The sequence below is a fragment of the Rhamphochromis sp. 'chilingali' genome (assembly GCF_963969265.1).
Source record: "Rhamphochromis sp. 'chilingali' genome assembly, chromosome: 18".
Classification (NCBI taxonomy): Eukaryota; Metazoa; Chordata; class Actinopteri; order Cichliformes; family Cichlidae; genus Rhamphochromis; species Rhamphochromis sp. 'chilingali'.
Window position 1 is genome coordinate 33,704,315 of NC_137945.1, and position 17,464 is coordinate 33,721,778.

At 46.5% G+C, this 17,464-nt stretch overlaps 1 protein-coding gene across 1 annotated transcript in view; it reads right to left on the bottom strand.

Moving 5' to 3' along the window:
- Positions 1 to 9,851: 9,851 nt before the first annotated feature.
- snx7 (sorting nexin 7) overlaps positions 9,852 to 17,464 on the bottom strand; it is a 34,154-nt gene continuing 26,541 nt past the window's right edge. Inside the window, exon 9 of the mRNA XM_080865908.1 lies at positions 9,852 to 11,744. Within this exon, the coding sequence (XP_080722034.1) occupies positions 11,670 to 11,744 (75 nt within the window). The 3' untranslated portion in view covers positions 9,852 to 11,669. The remainder of the gene's footprint in view (positions 11,745 to 17,464) is intronic.

Genomic DNA, 17,464 nt, shown 5'->3' on the forward strand with positions numbered 1-17,464 from the left:
TAAATCATTTACAAATCAATATTGTCTGTATGGACAGCAATAAAAAATAAAAAAGGTAAAGCAGTGGAGTTAAGGGATGCAGTTGAAAAATTTGGGTGCACCTAACTTTTGTGCTGGTGCATCCAAGGCACACCAGTGCAACTGTGGCAAAAAGTTAGAGCCCTGGAGGGGAATGCTAAAGGAAATTACACCTAAAATAATTTAAATTTCACATAATACAATCAGAAAACTCAAAAGCACAGGAAACAAACTATACCATTAGAGACCAGGTACAGTCTTGTTTTGATCTTGAGGAGTGATTTGAGTAAACAAGATTAAAAAATTCAAAACCTAAAATACCATGACACGTTTATAGAGAACAGGAGATGTGGTTCAAACTTCCTGAATGACCACCGTAAGGTTTTCTTATACATCATATTCAGTATGGGTTAGAACACATAATTCTACCTGCATACCATGGACAAAAGGAGGTTAATGTGCCTTTGATGGTACAAAATTCTCTTCTTATCAAGATGCTTTTAGGGTAATATAATCTGGGAGAATCCAAGCGAGTCACCAGAAGGTGGCAGTCCCATCTTCTTAGGTTTTAAAGCCGGCCAGGTTAGAGCAGGCTCATTAAACCACCTCTGTAGTAAAAGTTATTCATCTTTGGAATCCATCTCCAGTATAGAGTCATAACAGGCATAGACTGTGGGGTGCATGTATGTCTTAATGGGGCTCACATTCTGATGTCAGAGTTGTACTGAGCCCTATGCTGGCTGTCTGTAGAAGGAAGCCTATTCAAGGTGACAACAGATACAATGTAATGCAAATGTTGCCCATCTGAACAAGAAAAATTCCTTCATTTTAACATTGTCATAAAGTTTGGGAAGAGGATTATTTTAAATCAGTGTTCTGTAAATATTTTCTGTCACTGACTTCTGCAAGACTGCCGTGTGGTAAAATCACAGCCGGGCTGTGGGTTTGGACATCGTTGGCTTCTATGGGGGTTGGAGAGCTGTTTGAATGGTTTTCCTACCTGATATTCAGGTTTGTTGTTTCTGTTGAACTGACAGTTCTACAAGCCTGTAGCAGCTGCGGCTCTCAGTGAATGTACAGACTCTGTGTTTCCTGTGATGAAGATGATGATGAATGCTTGATTCCTCATCAGCATGCACTTTTCTTCGTGGTGCAGACTGAATAGATTGCATCATGAAGAAAAGCATGTCTGTATCACATTTCAGGGATTTTGTTAGATTTTCGTATGCGTCACCACTTTTCATGCATCGTGCTTGTTGCAGCAGAATGCATTATGTAACCCTGTTCAGCAGTGCAGCTGTTAGGCTGCTCTAGAGCTGGGCTGTGCTGACACTATGTTGCATCAGGTGTGAGGATAAAAATAAAAAACATTCAGCTCAACAGTAGAACAGATCACAGAGATCTAACATTACCTGGGGTGGTTTTAGATAAGATAAGATAAGATAACCTTTATTAGTCCCACACGTGGGAAATTTGTTTTGTCACAGCAGGAAGTGGACAGTGCAAAAGTTATGAGGCAAAAATTAGAATACAATAAGAATAAATACAGTACACAGCTGTACAGAATAGAATAAAATAATATACTATATACAGTAGAATAAAATAGAATAAAAATATACAATAAGATAAAAATAGAATACGAATGCTATATACAACTGAGTAAAAATACAACGATGCCAGAAAAGATTATTGCACTTAGTGTTATTGCACATGTGTGGATGTGTGTGTTTGTTCAGTTAAAGTCTTTGTTGTGGAGTCTGACAGCAGTGGGGAGGAAAGACCTGCGAAATCTCTCCGTCCCACACCGTGGGTGCCGCAGTCTCCCACTGAAGGAGCTGCTCAGTGCTGTCACAGTCTGCTGCATGGGGTGGAAGACGTTGTCCAACAGGGATGACAGCTTAGCCGCCATTCTCCTGTCACTCACCACCTCCACTGGGTCCAGAGGGCATCCTAGAACAGAGCTGGCCCTTCGGATCACCCTGTTCAGTCTCTTCCTGTCCCCAGCAGAGATGCTGCCGCCCCAGCAGACCACACCATAAAAGATAGCAGAAGCCACCACAGAGTCATAGAAGGTCTTCAGGAGTGGGCCCTCCACCCCAAACGACCTGAGTCTCCGCAGCAGGTACAGCCTGCTCTGCCCTTTCCTGTAGAGGGCGTCTGAGTTATGAGTCCAGTCCAGTCTGTTGTTCAGATGAACACCAAGGTACCTGTAGCTGTCCACAGCCTCAATGTCCATACCCTGGATGTTCAGTGGTTGCAGTGGAGAATGCTTGTGCCTGCGGAAGTCTACCACCAGCTCCTTGGTTTTACTGGCGTTGATCTGGAGGTAGTTCAGCTGGCACCAGTCCACAAAGTCTTGAGTCAGTCCTCTGTACTCCTTGTCGTCCCCATCAGTGATGAGGCCGACTATTGCAGAGTCATCAGAGAACTTCTGCAGGAAGCACTGGGTGGAATTGTGGGAGAAGTCTGCAGTGTAGATGGTGAAGAGGAACGGAGCCAGAACCGTTCCCTGTGGGGCCCCCGTACTGCAGACGACCCTGTCCGACACACAGCCCTGAGTCCTCACATACTGTGGTCGGTCGGTGAGGTAGTCCAAAATCCAGGTAGTGAGGTGATGGTCCACTCCAGAGTTCTCCAGCTTGTCCTTCAGAACCGAGGGAAGAATAGTGTTGAAGGCACTGGAGAAATCAAAGAACATGATTCTCACAGTGCTTCCAGCGGTCTCCAGGTGAGCGAGGGAACGATGTAGGAGGTGAATGACGGCATCATCCGCTCCAATGCCAGGCTGGTAGGCAAACTGAAGTGGGTCAAGTGATGAGCTTGTTAGGCGCCGAAGCTGAGCCAGGACCAACCGCTCCAGGGTCTTCATCAGGTGGGATGTCAGAGCCACCGGCCTGTAGCTGTTGAGGTCCTTGGGGCGTGAAGTCTTTGGCACTGGTACAACACAGGAGGTTTTCCAGAGCTGTGGGACTCTTCCCAACCTCAGGCTCAGGTTGAAGAGGTGCTCCATCACCCCACACAGTTGGTCCGCGCAGGACCTGACGACCCTCGAGCTGATGCCATCTGGGCCCGCTGCCTTCTTGCCATTAATCCTCCTCAGTTCCCTCCTAACCTGGGTGGTTGAGAGAGACAGGCTGGAGCCTTGTGTTGAGTGTGTATTGGATGCTGTTGTTGGGGGTGGGGAGGAGTGAGCAGGGTGAATAGAGGAGGTGTGAAGTGTCTGAGGTGTCAGAGGTGGAACAGCAGCAGTGGGGGTGGGTGAGTCTGCAGCCGATGTTGTAGACTGTCTCATGGTTGAATCAAATCTGTTGAAGAAATGATTCAGTTCATTTGCCCATCTCACATCCCTCCCAGGCAGAGAGTTCTGCTGTTTGTGGCCTGAGATGGTTCTGAGGCCTCTCCAGACTTCACCAACGTTGTTTTGCTGAAGCTGGTTCTCCATCTTCTGCCTGTAGCTGTCCTTCCCATTCCTTATCAGTCCCCTCAGCTCTCTCTGCACCCTTTTCAACTCCTCTTTGTCTCTGGATTTGAAGGCCCTCCTCTTCTGCTTGAGGACAGCTTTAATTTCTGGGGTAATCCAAGGTTTGTTGTTGGAGAAACACCGTACAGTCCTGGTAGGTACGGTGTTATCCACACAGAAATTAATATAGTCAGTAATGCATGTAGACTGCGGCTCTGTTTGTGAGATAAAAACAGTTTGTGGAGGTTAATATGCTGCAGGTGTCACAGTGTCATGCAGATCCTGTTTAAGCAAAAGGAAAATATCCTGAAATGAATCAACAGGCTGCCTTCTAGAAATAATGATCAAATCTTTATAGGTTTTATGAAATATGTTATCCAACTTTAAACAGTTCATCGTTCAATCATTTGGCACTAAGATCAAATGTTTTAGATTACTGTGCTGCAGTGGTACAGTCAGTGAACGGTCGTGTAATCCCCACTCAGCAACACACCGGCTGAGGAACAAACTCTGGTAATCGGCACATCTGTTCCGACACAAGTCCCAAAATGTTGATGACTGAGCATGCATCAAGACACTAGAGACACCAGCAACCATAGTCAACTGTCTTCCAGGGACCAGAGCAGGCGACACTGAGGGAAATGTAAAACTGCTGGCTAAGGGTAAACGTAAATTCAGTAAAATCATAATTCACATTGGCAGTAATGACACCCGGTTACGTCAGTCGGAAGTCACTAAAATCAATATTGAATCGGTGTGTAACCTTGCCAAAACAATGTTTTCTCTGGTCTCCTCCCCAATCAGACCAGGAGTGACATGTTTAGCCACATGTTCTCCTTAAACTGCTGGCTGTCTGAGTGGTGTCCAAAAAATAATTTCTAGATAATTAGGAAATTTCTGGGGAAAACGCAGTTTTTGTTAGGAAAGATGGCATCCATCACACCTCTGAATTTGGTCAATTTTATTACACAACCCAAAACATGACTATCCAGTGTTGGGAACAGGAAGCAGAAAGACATTTAATCTGTTATTAGACTCAATTGGCTTCTTTCAAAATGTAAAAGAGCTCACCCACCACAGTAATGAGACTTTTTTTGACATCTGGCATAGAAACTGAACATTTAACAGTTTTCATGAAAACCCTGTTTTGTCTTTTCTGGACTGTAAAGCAGTGGGGAACAGAACTCAGACACACTACGTCCTTCTATAAGCTCATTAGATGGAAACTAAATAGTGTCTCACTAATTTAGAGAAAACTGTAGCCTAGAAATATAGTTGTTGCTTTATAAGAAAGCCCTCCACAAAGCCAGAACATCTTACTATTCATCACTGATTGAAGAAAATAAGAACAACCCCAGGTTTCTCTTCAGCACTGTAGCCAGGCTGACAAACAGTCAGAGCTCAGTTGAGCCAACCATCCCTTTAACGTTAACTAGTAATGACTTCGTGAACTTCTTCACAAATAAAATTTTAATCATTAGAGAAACTTTTACTATTACTTTACCTAAAGTGTATCATGTATTGAATTGTGTGATTTTGTCTGTTCACACAGCTCTCTTTTAGTTGTTTTTCTCACTTGTTTGGTATATACGCTTGGATTCTTTCTGTTTTCAAGATTCAACAGTCACATGTACATGTACAAGTACAACGCGCAGTGAAATGTATCCTGACACACTCCTCGACTGTGCAAAAGGGGCGAGAAGAACATTTTATACATTAAGTGAATATATACATCGGGATCACTATGTGCAGCAAGTGGGTGAATTGTGAAAATTTTAAATTAAAAATCTGAAATGTACATTGTTGTTAAAGTGTGTATAAAGTGTCTAGAAGAGAGTCCTGTCTCAGTCACATGTGTGTGTGTGTGTTATGGTTTAGGGCCTGGGGATAGAAGCTCCTCTTGAGGCTCTCTGTCCTTCCCCGGTTGGTGCAGAACCTTCTGCCTGACTGCAGAAGTTGGAGCAGTTTGTTGCCAGGATGGGACGGGTCCTTCAGTGTCTGAGCTGTTCTGGTCCAGAAACTCCTGGTGTAGATGTCCTGAAGGGGGTGAAGCAGTCCTGCAGCAGCGCTCTGCTGTACGGATCACTCTCTGAAGAGCTTTTTGGTCCTTAACACAGCTGTTCCCAAACCAGGATGAGATGTCCTGTGTGAGGATGCTCTCCACAGCGCCTGTATAGAAAATCCTGATGACTGGCAAGACCCTGAACTTTCTCAGTTATCGTAGGGGGTACAGGCGCTTTAAGGCTAAAATCTTGGACCTTTGTTATGGATCGGTGAAGAATACTTAATACTTAAATCCCTCCCACTTCCTCCGCTGAACTGTTGTTATGTGGTCAGAAGAATCTGTGCTTACTTTGCAGGAATGTTTTAAATGTACAAATTGGGAAGTTTTTATCCAGTCTTGTGGAGATGATCTTTGGTGGATGCTACTAGCTCATCTGCAGTTTTTTGTAAAGACATGATTATACCCCTAATCGTGTTAAGGTGTGCCTTAACAATAAGCCACGGGTCACCAAAAGCATTAAATCCTATTTAAGGAAAAAGAGACTGGCTTTTTTTAAAGAGGGGGCTGTTACTAACTTTCTTGCAGCCACCAAAGACCTGAAAACCAAAATCCTGAAAGCAAAACAGAGCTACAAAAACCTTCTTGAAAGCAAATTGGCTGGAAAAAAATGGGGGTTTGTCTGGACTTGTATGAAAACCATACCACAGCCACCAAGTGTGGTTCAATTTCTTACTCTTAAAACCCCCAAATTACTATCCAAAATATACAGAATGCTTTCTAAAACAGATGAATCAATATCACTTCCTATTGCAAAATGGGAAGCGGATTTATCAGTTAACTTAGACCTAAACTTCTGGTCTCAGATTTGCTTAAAAACCTTTGATCTAATTAGAAATCCCAGTCTTCAATTAATTCAATACAAAATATTACATAGAGTGCACTATACAGGTCATCGGATGTTCAAGATGGGCTTTACGTCTACCAACAACTGCTCACACTGTCAAACCAACTCACCGGACAATTATATCCACGCTCTTTGGTTCTGTCCACCAGTTCAGAAGTTTTGGCGCGAGATATGTGAAGACTTATCGAAGTGTCTGAAATGTAACATTCCAACTTCCCCCTTAGTGTGTTTGTTGGGCAACTTAGATAATGTCACTTCAGAAAAGAATATAGCCCATATGGTTTTCACTGCCCTATGCATAGCCAAGAAAACAGTCCTCATGAACTGGAAAAATAAAAATAATCTTAATTCTAACCAATATAGAAATTATCTATTAGATTACATTAGTCTTGATACAGCCTCTGCCACCACATCAGATCAATTGCTCTGGGCTCCTTTGATCAGCTCCATCACCTAGTGGGGGTAGGGGGGTCATAGTTTGGTCCCACCTTCACTGTTGTGATTGGTGTGGGGGTAGGGACAGGCTTAGGGAGTTGGGGGATTCCCCAGGAGCATCTTCCTTGGAGGGCTCAACCCGGGGTAGCGGTCATGGCCTATTAAGGGCTCTGTTGGCTCTTAGGTGACGGTTTCCTCGTGGCTGCGTGCAGCGGGGCTAGGGGAGGGTCTGTGCTGACGGATGTGGCTCCGTCTCTGGGCTGGGGCCCTGGCCGGGCCTCGGGGGCTTGGGTCCTGGTTGGTGTGTTGCCGGGGTTGTGGGCGGGTGGGTGTATGGGGGCCCAGCCCTGGCGCAGGGTGCCGCCAGTGCATCGAGCCACCTGGGGGGCTCTTCAACTGGTGGGGGAGGCTGTTACATCTTGCAGGAGGTCTCCTCTCTTCAGGAACTCTCTCTGCAGGAGGGGGCGATATAGGAGAAGTGGAGGAAGATCTCAGCCTGGGCGTCTATTGTCTCGTGTAGTCTGGAAGATGAGTGGATGACGGGGTGGGTGCAGTTTTCTCTGTGGTGGGGTCGGGTGGGCTGTCCCGGGCACTGTGGGGCCAGGCGGCGCTGGTGTACTGGGCCCCGGTCCGGATGGGCCTGGGCCCCCTTTTCCTGGCGGGTTGCAGAGTATGGGGGTGCCTACTGGGGTCAGCGGGGGGAGCAGGAGGGACTATGCGCTTACCTGCTGCTCTCTGGCAGGTAGCTCCATGCCCTCCTGGGTTTTAAATGCACCTTAGAACACACATGCATCAACACTACATATGAGTGGGCGGAGCGAGGTTTGGAGTCTTCACACACCCCTGTTCCCTGCGGCCTGTTGGAGCGGGGGGCCAGGAGGAGGAGTTGGCTGTCCGATTGAGGTCTGGAATGTGGGGCCTCCCTCCTGCTGCCGAGTCGGGGCGGTCTGCTTCTCTCCACCACAGGGAAAAGAGTAACACCACCTGGGTCTGGGTGCAGTTTCCCCCTCCAGGGGCAAAGGTACCTAGACCCGGGGTATAGAGTATGTTTGGGGAGATTGTTGTGTGACACTCTTTGTGTCTGTCTCCACGCTGGTTGAGTGTGGAGTAAGTGCATATGAGAGCATGAGGGTGGGGATGGATGTTTGTATCTGTGTGTGCCTGTATGTCTGTGTCTATATGTCAGGTTGGGTATCAGACGTCACCACTCCCCCTGCCAGCGGCGGACTCCCTCAGACATCGGTGTGTTGGTGGTTCTTTGTGTCCGGGGATGGGCGTCCAGGTACACACCGGCTCACTCCTTGGCGGCCGCTTATCGGGGCCTGGAGCCTGGGGCTCGCTCGGGCCCCTTCGGAGGTGGGGTGCCCCCGGCCTCTCGGCCTGGGGCTCGGTCACTCAGGCACAGCTGGCTGCCGGCGGAGCTCACGGGCGCGTCACTGCAACCCCCCCTGGCTTCTGCTCCGCGGCTGCTGAGTGAGCCCTCATCTGGGACTCTCCTCAGCTCTTTCCGGGACAGTGGCGCGGCTGCCCCTCTGTTGGTCTTCCTTGGTCTCTTGTGTTCTGGGGGCCTCTGGATGTCTGGAGTTTTGATCTCCTCCATACCTGCTTCATGCCCTGGAGGACGGGGCTGTGGCCCCCCCACACCCTCTAGCAGATCACTACATGAAGAAACTTTTAAAAACAAGCGCGTCCATGCTCACAGGTGTACACACGGGTGATCACACCCACAAACTACACCCTTTTTGGCTCCTACCTCAAAGCACACTGTTCTGTTGATCTTATGTGCTGCACAATAATGTTTAATATTTAGTTTTTACTGTTATATTCCCATAGATCATCGTGATGTTGTTTATTGTATTGCTTTTTTTTTTCTTCTGCTTGTTTTCTCTTTTTTTCTTTCTCAACAGGTGATCCAGGTGATTGATATACATATTTTTTGTCTGCTTATTTTATTGTTTTTGGGTTTTTTTGCCCTTTATCCCCGTCCCTCTTCCCCGCTGTTTTTCTTTCCCCCTTTCTTTCTCCCCTTTCTTTTCCCCAGTCAAATCTGTCCCGTATTTAGCAAATAAATCCGTTGGGCATCTTTCTTTGCCTTTAGACCATAGGTGTCAAACTCTGGCCCGCGGGCCAAATTTGGCCCGCAGCCTAATTACATTTGGCCTGTGAAGCCATACCAAATTACTATCAGAGCAGGCCTACTGGTATTATACAGTATTAAGCTTTGCTTGTTCCATATTCAGTTTTCCAGCAAAACTTATTTGAGTCCATAAGAAAAGATTCATTCTTAAATCTGGAGGAAGTTTTTTTTCAATAAATATTAACGTTAGCCCGCGACTTTGTTCCAGTTTTGAAGTTTGGCCCACTGTGTATTTGAGTTTGACACCCCTGCTTTAGACAATAATTCTGATGGCAAAAGAGCCAAACGGGACAGGCAAAAAAAAAAAAAATCTGATTTTAACGAGGATATTTTGGAACTGAAACTGAAACATACTCAGCACTTGTTGTGTCCACATACTATTGCATTTGTTCTGTAGATGCATTTACCAGATGCGCTAGAGGGCGCTAGTGAGTATGTTTTTGTCGTGGTGGTATTTTGGAAGAAGAAAAAAGAAAGAAAGGAGTTATCTCCGGTGATCCTCTGTTCCTACCTGCGTGTGTGTGTAATGCCTGCTGAACTAACACCACACAACAAGTGGCGACGAGAGTAGTGGTGATTAAGTTATGGCTCTGCTCTCTTTGCAACCCCCGGCTGTGTTCCTGGATTGTCCGGGCGAACCGAAAATTCCATTTGCTGCATGGAAAAAGTTGTTCGATAACTACTTGCTTGCGATCGGGGGCAATGACTTTGCTACGGAGAGGAAGAGGGCCCTGCTAATTCATCATGACATCGTCAGAGGAAGGGTGACAGAGATCTATACTATATTTAAAAAACTTCACAAGTCAGGAGCAGGAAGACATCAATCTTTGACTTTATCTGTACATCATCAGCACTCTCAGTGTTACATGTTTCCATTTAAACACAGGAAAGTCATTCATGTGCGATGCTGCTCCAGCCTGATGACACAGAAGTAGGCATCACCTCAGCTTGTGGCCTGCTCACAATGAAACAAACTTTGCTGACTGGTTTAATCTTCAATATGCTGCAACTCCAGCAATGTCAGATGAGAGCATGCAGGGAACTGAACCTGCACGTCTTCCCTCAGTGATACGGGCAGCATGTCTAAACTGAAATCACACACCGGATCGCGATGAACTGAATATTCACGCTGAAAATCTTTATTGATATGCATTTTAATTTGCTGAGAACAAAACTACTTAGGAGCACGCCCAGATGATGCAGGGACCATGCTGTCAATGGACGGTCCACCGACTGATGACCCAACAGAACTCCTGCTGCTGCTCTACACTCCAAAAAGAAGACAATCTCTGTAGCGTCACATCAGTCTTTATTGTCAGTATCTCAAATCGTGTTATTACATATTATTTTTCACAATGATAAAAGCAGTGAGCAGAAGGTCCACAGTATGAAACGGTGGGTGGAACAGCTGGAACGGGGCCGCTGTAGTGCAGATGAGTAAACTTGACTAAAGCTTCCAGACATCTCCAGCAGTGTTGTCTGCAGCTCACATGCATCTGATTCAACTTGCATCACACGTGAGGTTTGTTAATGAAATGTGAGACATTTGTTTGGTGCATAACTTTGGCAGAGAGCTGTCTCCCGACCTGCAGTCGAAGTTGGCAATGAGGACTCAGATTTTCAACTTTCAGTAGCTCGTCTTGATAAAAGTAGACGAGTTCATCGCAGCTGTGCTTTTATGTCTCTGGTTCACTATTGTTACCATTAGCATGGACACATGACTCAGACCATCACGTTTATAATCTCCAAAAGACTGACGCTTTATCATTATTATTATTTTAACACAGGGCTGTAAAACTGTAGTGCTATGTATGGATGTTTCCTGCAAACCCATCATTTCCTCATCTTAATGATTGATAGTAACAGGACAGAAGCAGGTGAGTAAAGACGGAGCCTGAAAACGGCTTTGCTTTTCAATTACTGACTGATTACGTTTCAGCTCACAGATCCTTTGGACGCTTCAGTACGAGATGCCCGTCTGGCTTAAACACGCTGCTGCACACGTGCAGACAGCAGCAGCTGTGAGGAAACACGACTCTTTGGTGAATCTGCACAACAACGTCGGGCTGATGTAGCAAATACGACTGCCACAGGCTCATCATCACCATCATGAGCCGTGTGTCTGTTGTTGTCTACCATCACTTCTATACAATTCAGAACTTACTAAAACTACTGCATCACTAAAGACTAATAAACATCAGAATTTCATTATAAACTTTAAATATTAAAGTAGAAATCAGTATCAATGTACCATTTATTACAAATTAAACTTCAACTTTGTTGTTGTGGCAAAATCACTGAGCAGGATGTTCTGAGGCTCTACCTGATCGTCCCTGCTTTGTGTGAAAACGCCTCCTGCTGCCAAATCCACGAGTTACCCAAGGACACCTGAGGGCATCCTTGTCACCTGACACAGGAGCCAGCTGCTAGCTGTGGCCGCCACTGTAGGGAACATGCAGCACAACAACGACACAGAGAACCTGTGCCAATCACATGGTTGGTGCGTGTGTGTGTGTGTGTGGATTACAGTGCTGGTTTTAGTAATGTTGGAATGGTCAGACTGGGATTCAGCAGTTTGCTGTCAGAGGAGCAGAGACAGAAAGCAGTGGGCAGTGGTACATTCGTACATCTCAAGGTTTTGCTGGAGAGAGCGGTGTGTGTCATGTGGGGGTTGGGGGCGGGGGCGGCGTCGACCTTTGAACTCCACATTTTAAGCAACGTCTTCCTGGCCTCCGCCGGCCTCTGCTCTCTGTGACACCAGGAACGACTCCCACACCGCCAGACACTGAAATAAAGACGGACAATGTTAATATTACTACGAGCAGCAGCCACGTGAACGCTGGGTGGAGAACGAAACTTTGTCTTCAGCGCACAGGGAGCGGCAGCTCGTACTCACGGTCCTTCCATCCACGAGGCCTTCAAAGTCAGCTTCATCATTGTTGGTGGAAAACTGACAAAAAGCGTGAACGTAGAAACTATGACTGACATATTCACTGTCACTTTGACATTAACTATAAAAATTGGTCGACGTGGATTTTTATTGTTTACATGTCATATTGTAAAACCACATAAATGTGTTTTTGTAAGCCCAGCGCACCACAGGAGGCAGAGATGGACAGAGGGACTGATCATCGAGTAATCACCGAGATAATCTTTAGTTATGTCCTTCAACATACTGAACACGGATTTAAGATATCGCATTTGACCTCTGACCTCAAGTCACACCTGCCTTTGTTTCAATTTGACCCCAGAGTGTGTCCCATCTTTAAACACAGTCAAGAGAGAGAAGAAATACTCAAGCTCGTCATCCATGACCTGCTCCTGCATCATGTTTGTGAAACCAAAGTAAACCTGTGTTGTTGGTTCTTGGCAGCCCCGTCACACCCAACAGTGTGATGAACGCCCTCATCATTTCGTGTGTGTGTGTGTGTGTGTGTGTGTGTGTGTGTGTGTGTGTGTGTGTGTGTGTGTGTGTGTGTGTGTGTGTGTGTGCGCATCACGGCAGCTATCAAAGAGGAGCTGGTCGGTAAAAAGAAAACATTAGGAGATGACTATTTCAGTGCTGCAGCGTTACACTCGTTAAAATGACGTTAACGCCAAAGCTGTATTAACGCGGCAAATCTCCGTTAACAAGTTACCGCGGATCGCCCCGTGCGTGGGGCTGCACGGCGTCAATGCTTAGCGGTTACCTCGTTGACACCGTGCAGCTAGCACTGCTAGTATTTTCACCAACAGCGCCATAAAGTGCAAAATGAAGAGTGTGTGAAACTGCGTGCTGTGTCCCAGACCGCGAAGTCTCCGGCCTCCTGCCTCGAAACAAACTACTTACAAACTCCTACACCGTATTTTTCGGACTATAACCTCACACTAAAATCCTTTCATTTTCTCAAAAATCGACAGTGCGCCTTATGTATGAGTTCTGGTTGTGCTTGCTGACCGCGAACCGATTTTACGTGGAACACGGCGCTCAGCAATCTGTCAGAAATGTTTAGTACGACTTTGGTAAAATACGAAGTCGCACCGCTTGATGGATTGGAGCATTACAGCTGCAGTAGTCAGGGGGAGCCTCGCAGAGTGATACGTACTGTGCTTCAACGTAATATTACCGTACTGTGTGTGTATAAGGAGCACAAATGGCTCCTGTAAGAGACACGGTTTCAAACTCCAGACTGTCGGCAGCAGAACCTTTGGGAACAGAGCAGCTGTGAAATCTTTGTTATTCTGCTCAGCGTCTGTTAGTTTACATTTGACTGCACAGTTGTGAGCTCTTTGTTATGCACAAAAATAACATTGTTTTCTTTTATTTCTGGAGAATTCTTATTTAATAAATGCTGATCATTTATTTCGGAGTAATTTTTTCATGCCTGTGTGACATCTGGATCACAGCTTTGACTAAGAACTCTTTGTTCTTACTTTATGGCTTTAAAAAAACATCGAGATATATATCGTATATCGCCATCCAGCTAAAAAACATCGAGATATGAATTTTAGGCCATATTGCCCAGCCCCCCCCTCCCCCCTAAAAAAAAGCAGTTACCTTGATAGCAAGAAGTCATGAAACCACACAGTGAAAATGCCAAGCACACACCATCACGAGCAGACACACTCAAACGCCCGTGTGAGGCGGACATAAAGTTTGTGCGAGGCAGAGTCAGAGCCTCGCGACAGCGCAGCACGCCGTCGCCTCAGACAAACGGCGTCATGACAACCAATCCTAACAGGCTGCTGCTGCTTTCTACTTCCACACACATCACCTTGTCCACGCGTGCACGCACACGTCGGGTATTCATAGCTTGTGGGGACATGTAATTGGCATGACGCTTTCCCTCGCCACTTACCCTTTAACCTTTAACCTAACCATAACCCAACTGTGACCCTGACACTAAAACCACATGTTGAGTCTGACGAATGGGACGAGAGGACGGTGCACAGTCAGAAACACGGCCCTGACTCAACTCTGACCTCATTAGGAAAGCCTGATCAGCTGACAGCTCTCCTCCACACTCATTGGTGCTCAGCAGGTGACCAGAATCAGGACGAACACACAGAGATGGGCAGGGTGTGTTGGTCCTGTCGTAGCACAAAAACATATAATTCTTTAAAACATAGACAGAGAAGTACCAGAACTCAGAGCGGGCTGGTATTCAGCTGGTGTCAGGAACAAACGTGGGGCCAGCTGGTGAGCCGTCATCACCCTGCTGCCCCCCTACTCACTCTCCACCTGCTCGCCAGCCTGTTCATCACCACTGGAAGCAGGAATTAGACATGTCCCTCAGTGTAATCCCACCTCCGCTGTGAACCACTTGTTACGCTTACCGCAGCCCTCGTACGTGCCCCGCAGACACTCGGCCACCTGCAGCTTCCTCACCAAAGCTCTTCTCTCACCTGTGTGCAACCTTTGACCTCTCTACTTAGTACAGTTCTGCCAGATTCTTCTCATTTCTCCCATCATGCATCCTGTCCAGATGCCTGGTGAGTGCAGAGAGAGAGGATGCCCAATAAGATAATCTACTTAGAAACCAAACTGTCATCTCAATATCTCCATGCGTTTGTTCATCAGGTCACATGGTCATCCCCTCCTTCACTGCGCACACTTCACCCAACTAATCGCTTGCACTTGCTCAATTTGTACTCCCACAGAAACCATGGATTCAGGGTGTTATTTTTTTTTAAATATTATATTTATGTATATACATTTTTTATGGCGATCTGTGCAGAGTACGTCTGGACATCCCGAAGTCAAAACGGGTCAAAGGGTAGCGGACAAGTAGAGGAAGACGACCGTCGTGCCAAACATAGCGATACAGAGTGACAGCAGCATCAGGAAGACGAGACGCTGCAGCAGTACCACAGGCTCAGACATGATATTTCTATTTACAGCAGCACTTCTCCAGCACACTGTTGCTATGAGGTAACCATAGAAATGGGCTCTGCCATCCACAATGAAGGCAGAGCTCATAACTGTGTATCACCATGACAGTCAGCGTATCAGTAATAAGACAATAACTTTAACTAGTTAGTCACATTCTTAGTGTGACTACGTAACTTCTTCTGACTCTGATGAACAGATCGTGAATGAACTTGTTCTGTTTGATATTCTCTTGCCTGTCCTGCATATGACTGAGTGGACTCGATGCATTAAGCTGGGCAGACACTGGGCGATTTTTTCAGTCACGTATTCAGCTTCTGCTCGAACTGCACGTTGTTAGGTCACGATGCAGGTCGCACACTATACGGCCCGATGCTCTGATGCGACCCGAGTGCTCACACTGTGCGTCCATAACATGAAGGTTATAACAAAAATCGCTCTGTCTTTCACTCACACAGACACACCACCACCATCAACTTTGCTAAATTGCTAATGAAAAACATGATCAGGCAGCTGTGATTGAGCAGCATGTGAATCCAACTATTTTCACGGTTGTTGTGGTCGTGATAATTTTTCGAGGCCACATCAAAAAGGCTCGGATGAGCTTTCCAAAGTTCTACAAGTTGTGCCTCCATCGCTTGTGTCCAGATCACACGCTGCACAGCCGTGCTGCGCCGTCCTTTTCGCTGATATTTGTGTTTGGGCGTGCGCAGTGTGAGAAGCTGCGGTGACACCCTCACGACGGTCGTGAGGATTTCAAACCACGACCAAGCGATTGATGATCGGGAGCTGGTCGTGAGGTGTTAATCGCTTCTCGTTACGCCGCGTATACTACACGACGCACGATGAAGGCCAAAACGGTCGCACGACTCAAAAAGCGGCTCAAAATCGCACAGTGTGAGCCCAGCTTTAAAGGATCACATCGACTGTTTTTGACCTGATGTAGCAACACCACCCCTTCTTTCCTTGATCTCTCCATCCTCACTCCTTTACTTCCATCTATTTCTGAGTCCTGCCTGCATCGCTCTTAGCTGCCATCAAATCCTCCCAGGTGGAGGTTTCTTATTAGACTCTTATAGCCTCTCTGGGCTCCAGACCAATAAATCATTCACAGCCCCCATGGCCACACTGGCCCACATATGCACCTGAATAACAATATGTGCACGCAGCCTCTGCTCAGATGTGCACCCCAGAGCACACGGTGTGCAAACACCAAGCTCTTTAAACGTCGCTGTGCAGAGTTTCACAAAGTCACGAATGAGCCAGTGAAACGATCCCAGCTCAGGAAGCTCAGGCCTGCCCACTTATCCCACTGCCACTCTGATTACTGCGTGTCCACTGATGCCCTCACTCGGGCTATTCTCCCGCCCTGTAAAGAGTAGCTGTCATTACTTTCTCAACACCTCCCCGTGCTGCGGTTCAAGACAACACAAACGGCTCTCACACCGAACCAAACCGTGCCTCAGCTATTACACAGCGGAGCTTGTGCTTGCAGTGATGTAGCACTTCTGCTGAAGAGGCCTCTGATGTGGAATAAATATAGAAAACAAGGCCAATGAGACGTGTGAGCCAAAGAGGCAAACACTGTCCAAGACTGTGGACGCACTTTTTCTCTGCTCACTGTTTCTGAGTGCAAAACAACTTCCCATAACTTGGCTCCTTCCCTCTTGGATTACACCCACACAGAGACGCGCCTGTTTCACTCCTAGCTTAGAGTAGATGACAGGAGGCAGTTACAGCTCCTTTCACCTGTCAGCTGCATTGCCTATGATAGGATCAGACATCAGGACTTTTTAAACAGAGACCTGATCCAGACTTGCTGGTTCCACTGGATTCTGAAAAAGGACTTTTGTCCAGGCTCTCACACACGTCAGCTCTCAATACTGGGCCTCCCAGTACTCGGGTCTACTTTCTTGTAAGGTGTAATAATCATAAAGCCAGGTCAGGTCCAGGTCTTACAGTGGGGCAAAAAAGTATTTAGTCAGCCACTGATTGTGCAAGTTCCCCCACCTAAAATGATGACAGAGGTCAGTAATTTGCACCAGAGGTACACTTCAACTGTGAGAGACAGAATGTGAAAAAAAAAATCCATGAATCCACATGGTAGGATTTGTAAAGAATTTATTCGTAAATCAGGGTGGAAAATAAGTATTTGGTCACCTCAAACATGGAAAATCTCTGGCTCTCACAGACCTGTAACGTCTTCTGTAAGAAGCTTTTCTGTCCCCCACTCGTTACCTGTATGAATGGCACCTGTTTGAACTCATCATCTGTATAAAAGACACCTGTCCACAGCCTCAAACAGTCAGACTCCAAACTCCGCCATGGCCAAGACCAAAGAGCTTTCGAAGGACACCAGGAAAAGTATTGTAGACCTGCACCAGACTGGGAAGAGTGAATCTACAATAGGCAAGCAGCTTGGTGTGAAAAAATCAACTGTGGGAGCAATCATCAGAAAATGGAAGACATACAAGACCACTGATAATCTCCCTCGATCTGGGGCTCCACGCAAGATCTCATCCCGTGGGGTCAAAATGATCATGAGAACGGTGAGCAAAGATCCCAGAACCACACGGGGGGACCTGGTGAATGACCTGCAGAGAGCTAGGACCAAAGTAACAAAGGTCACCATCAGT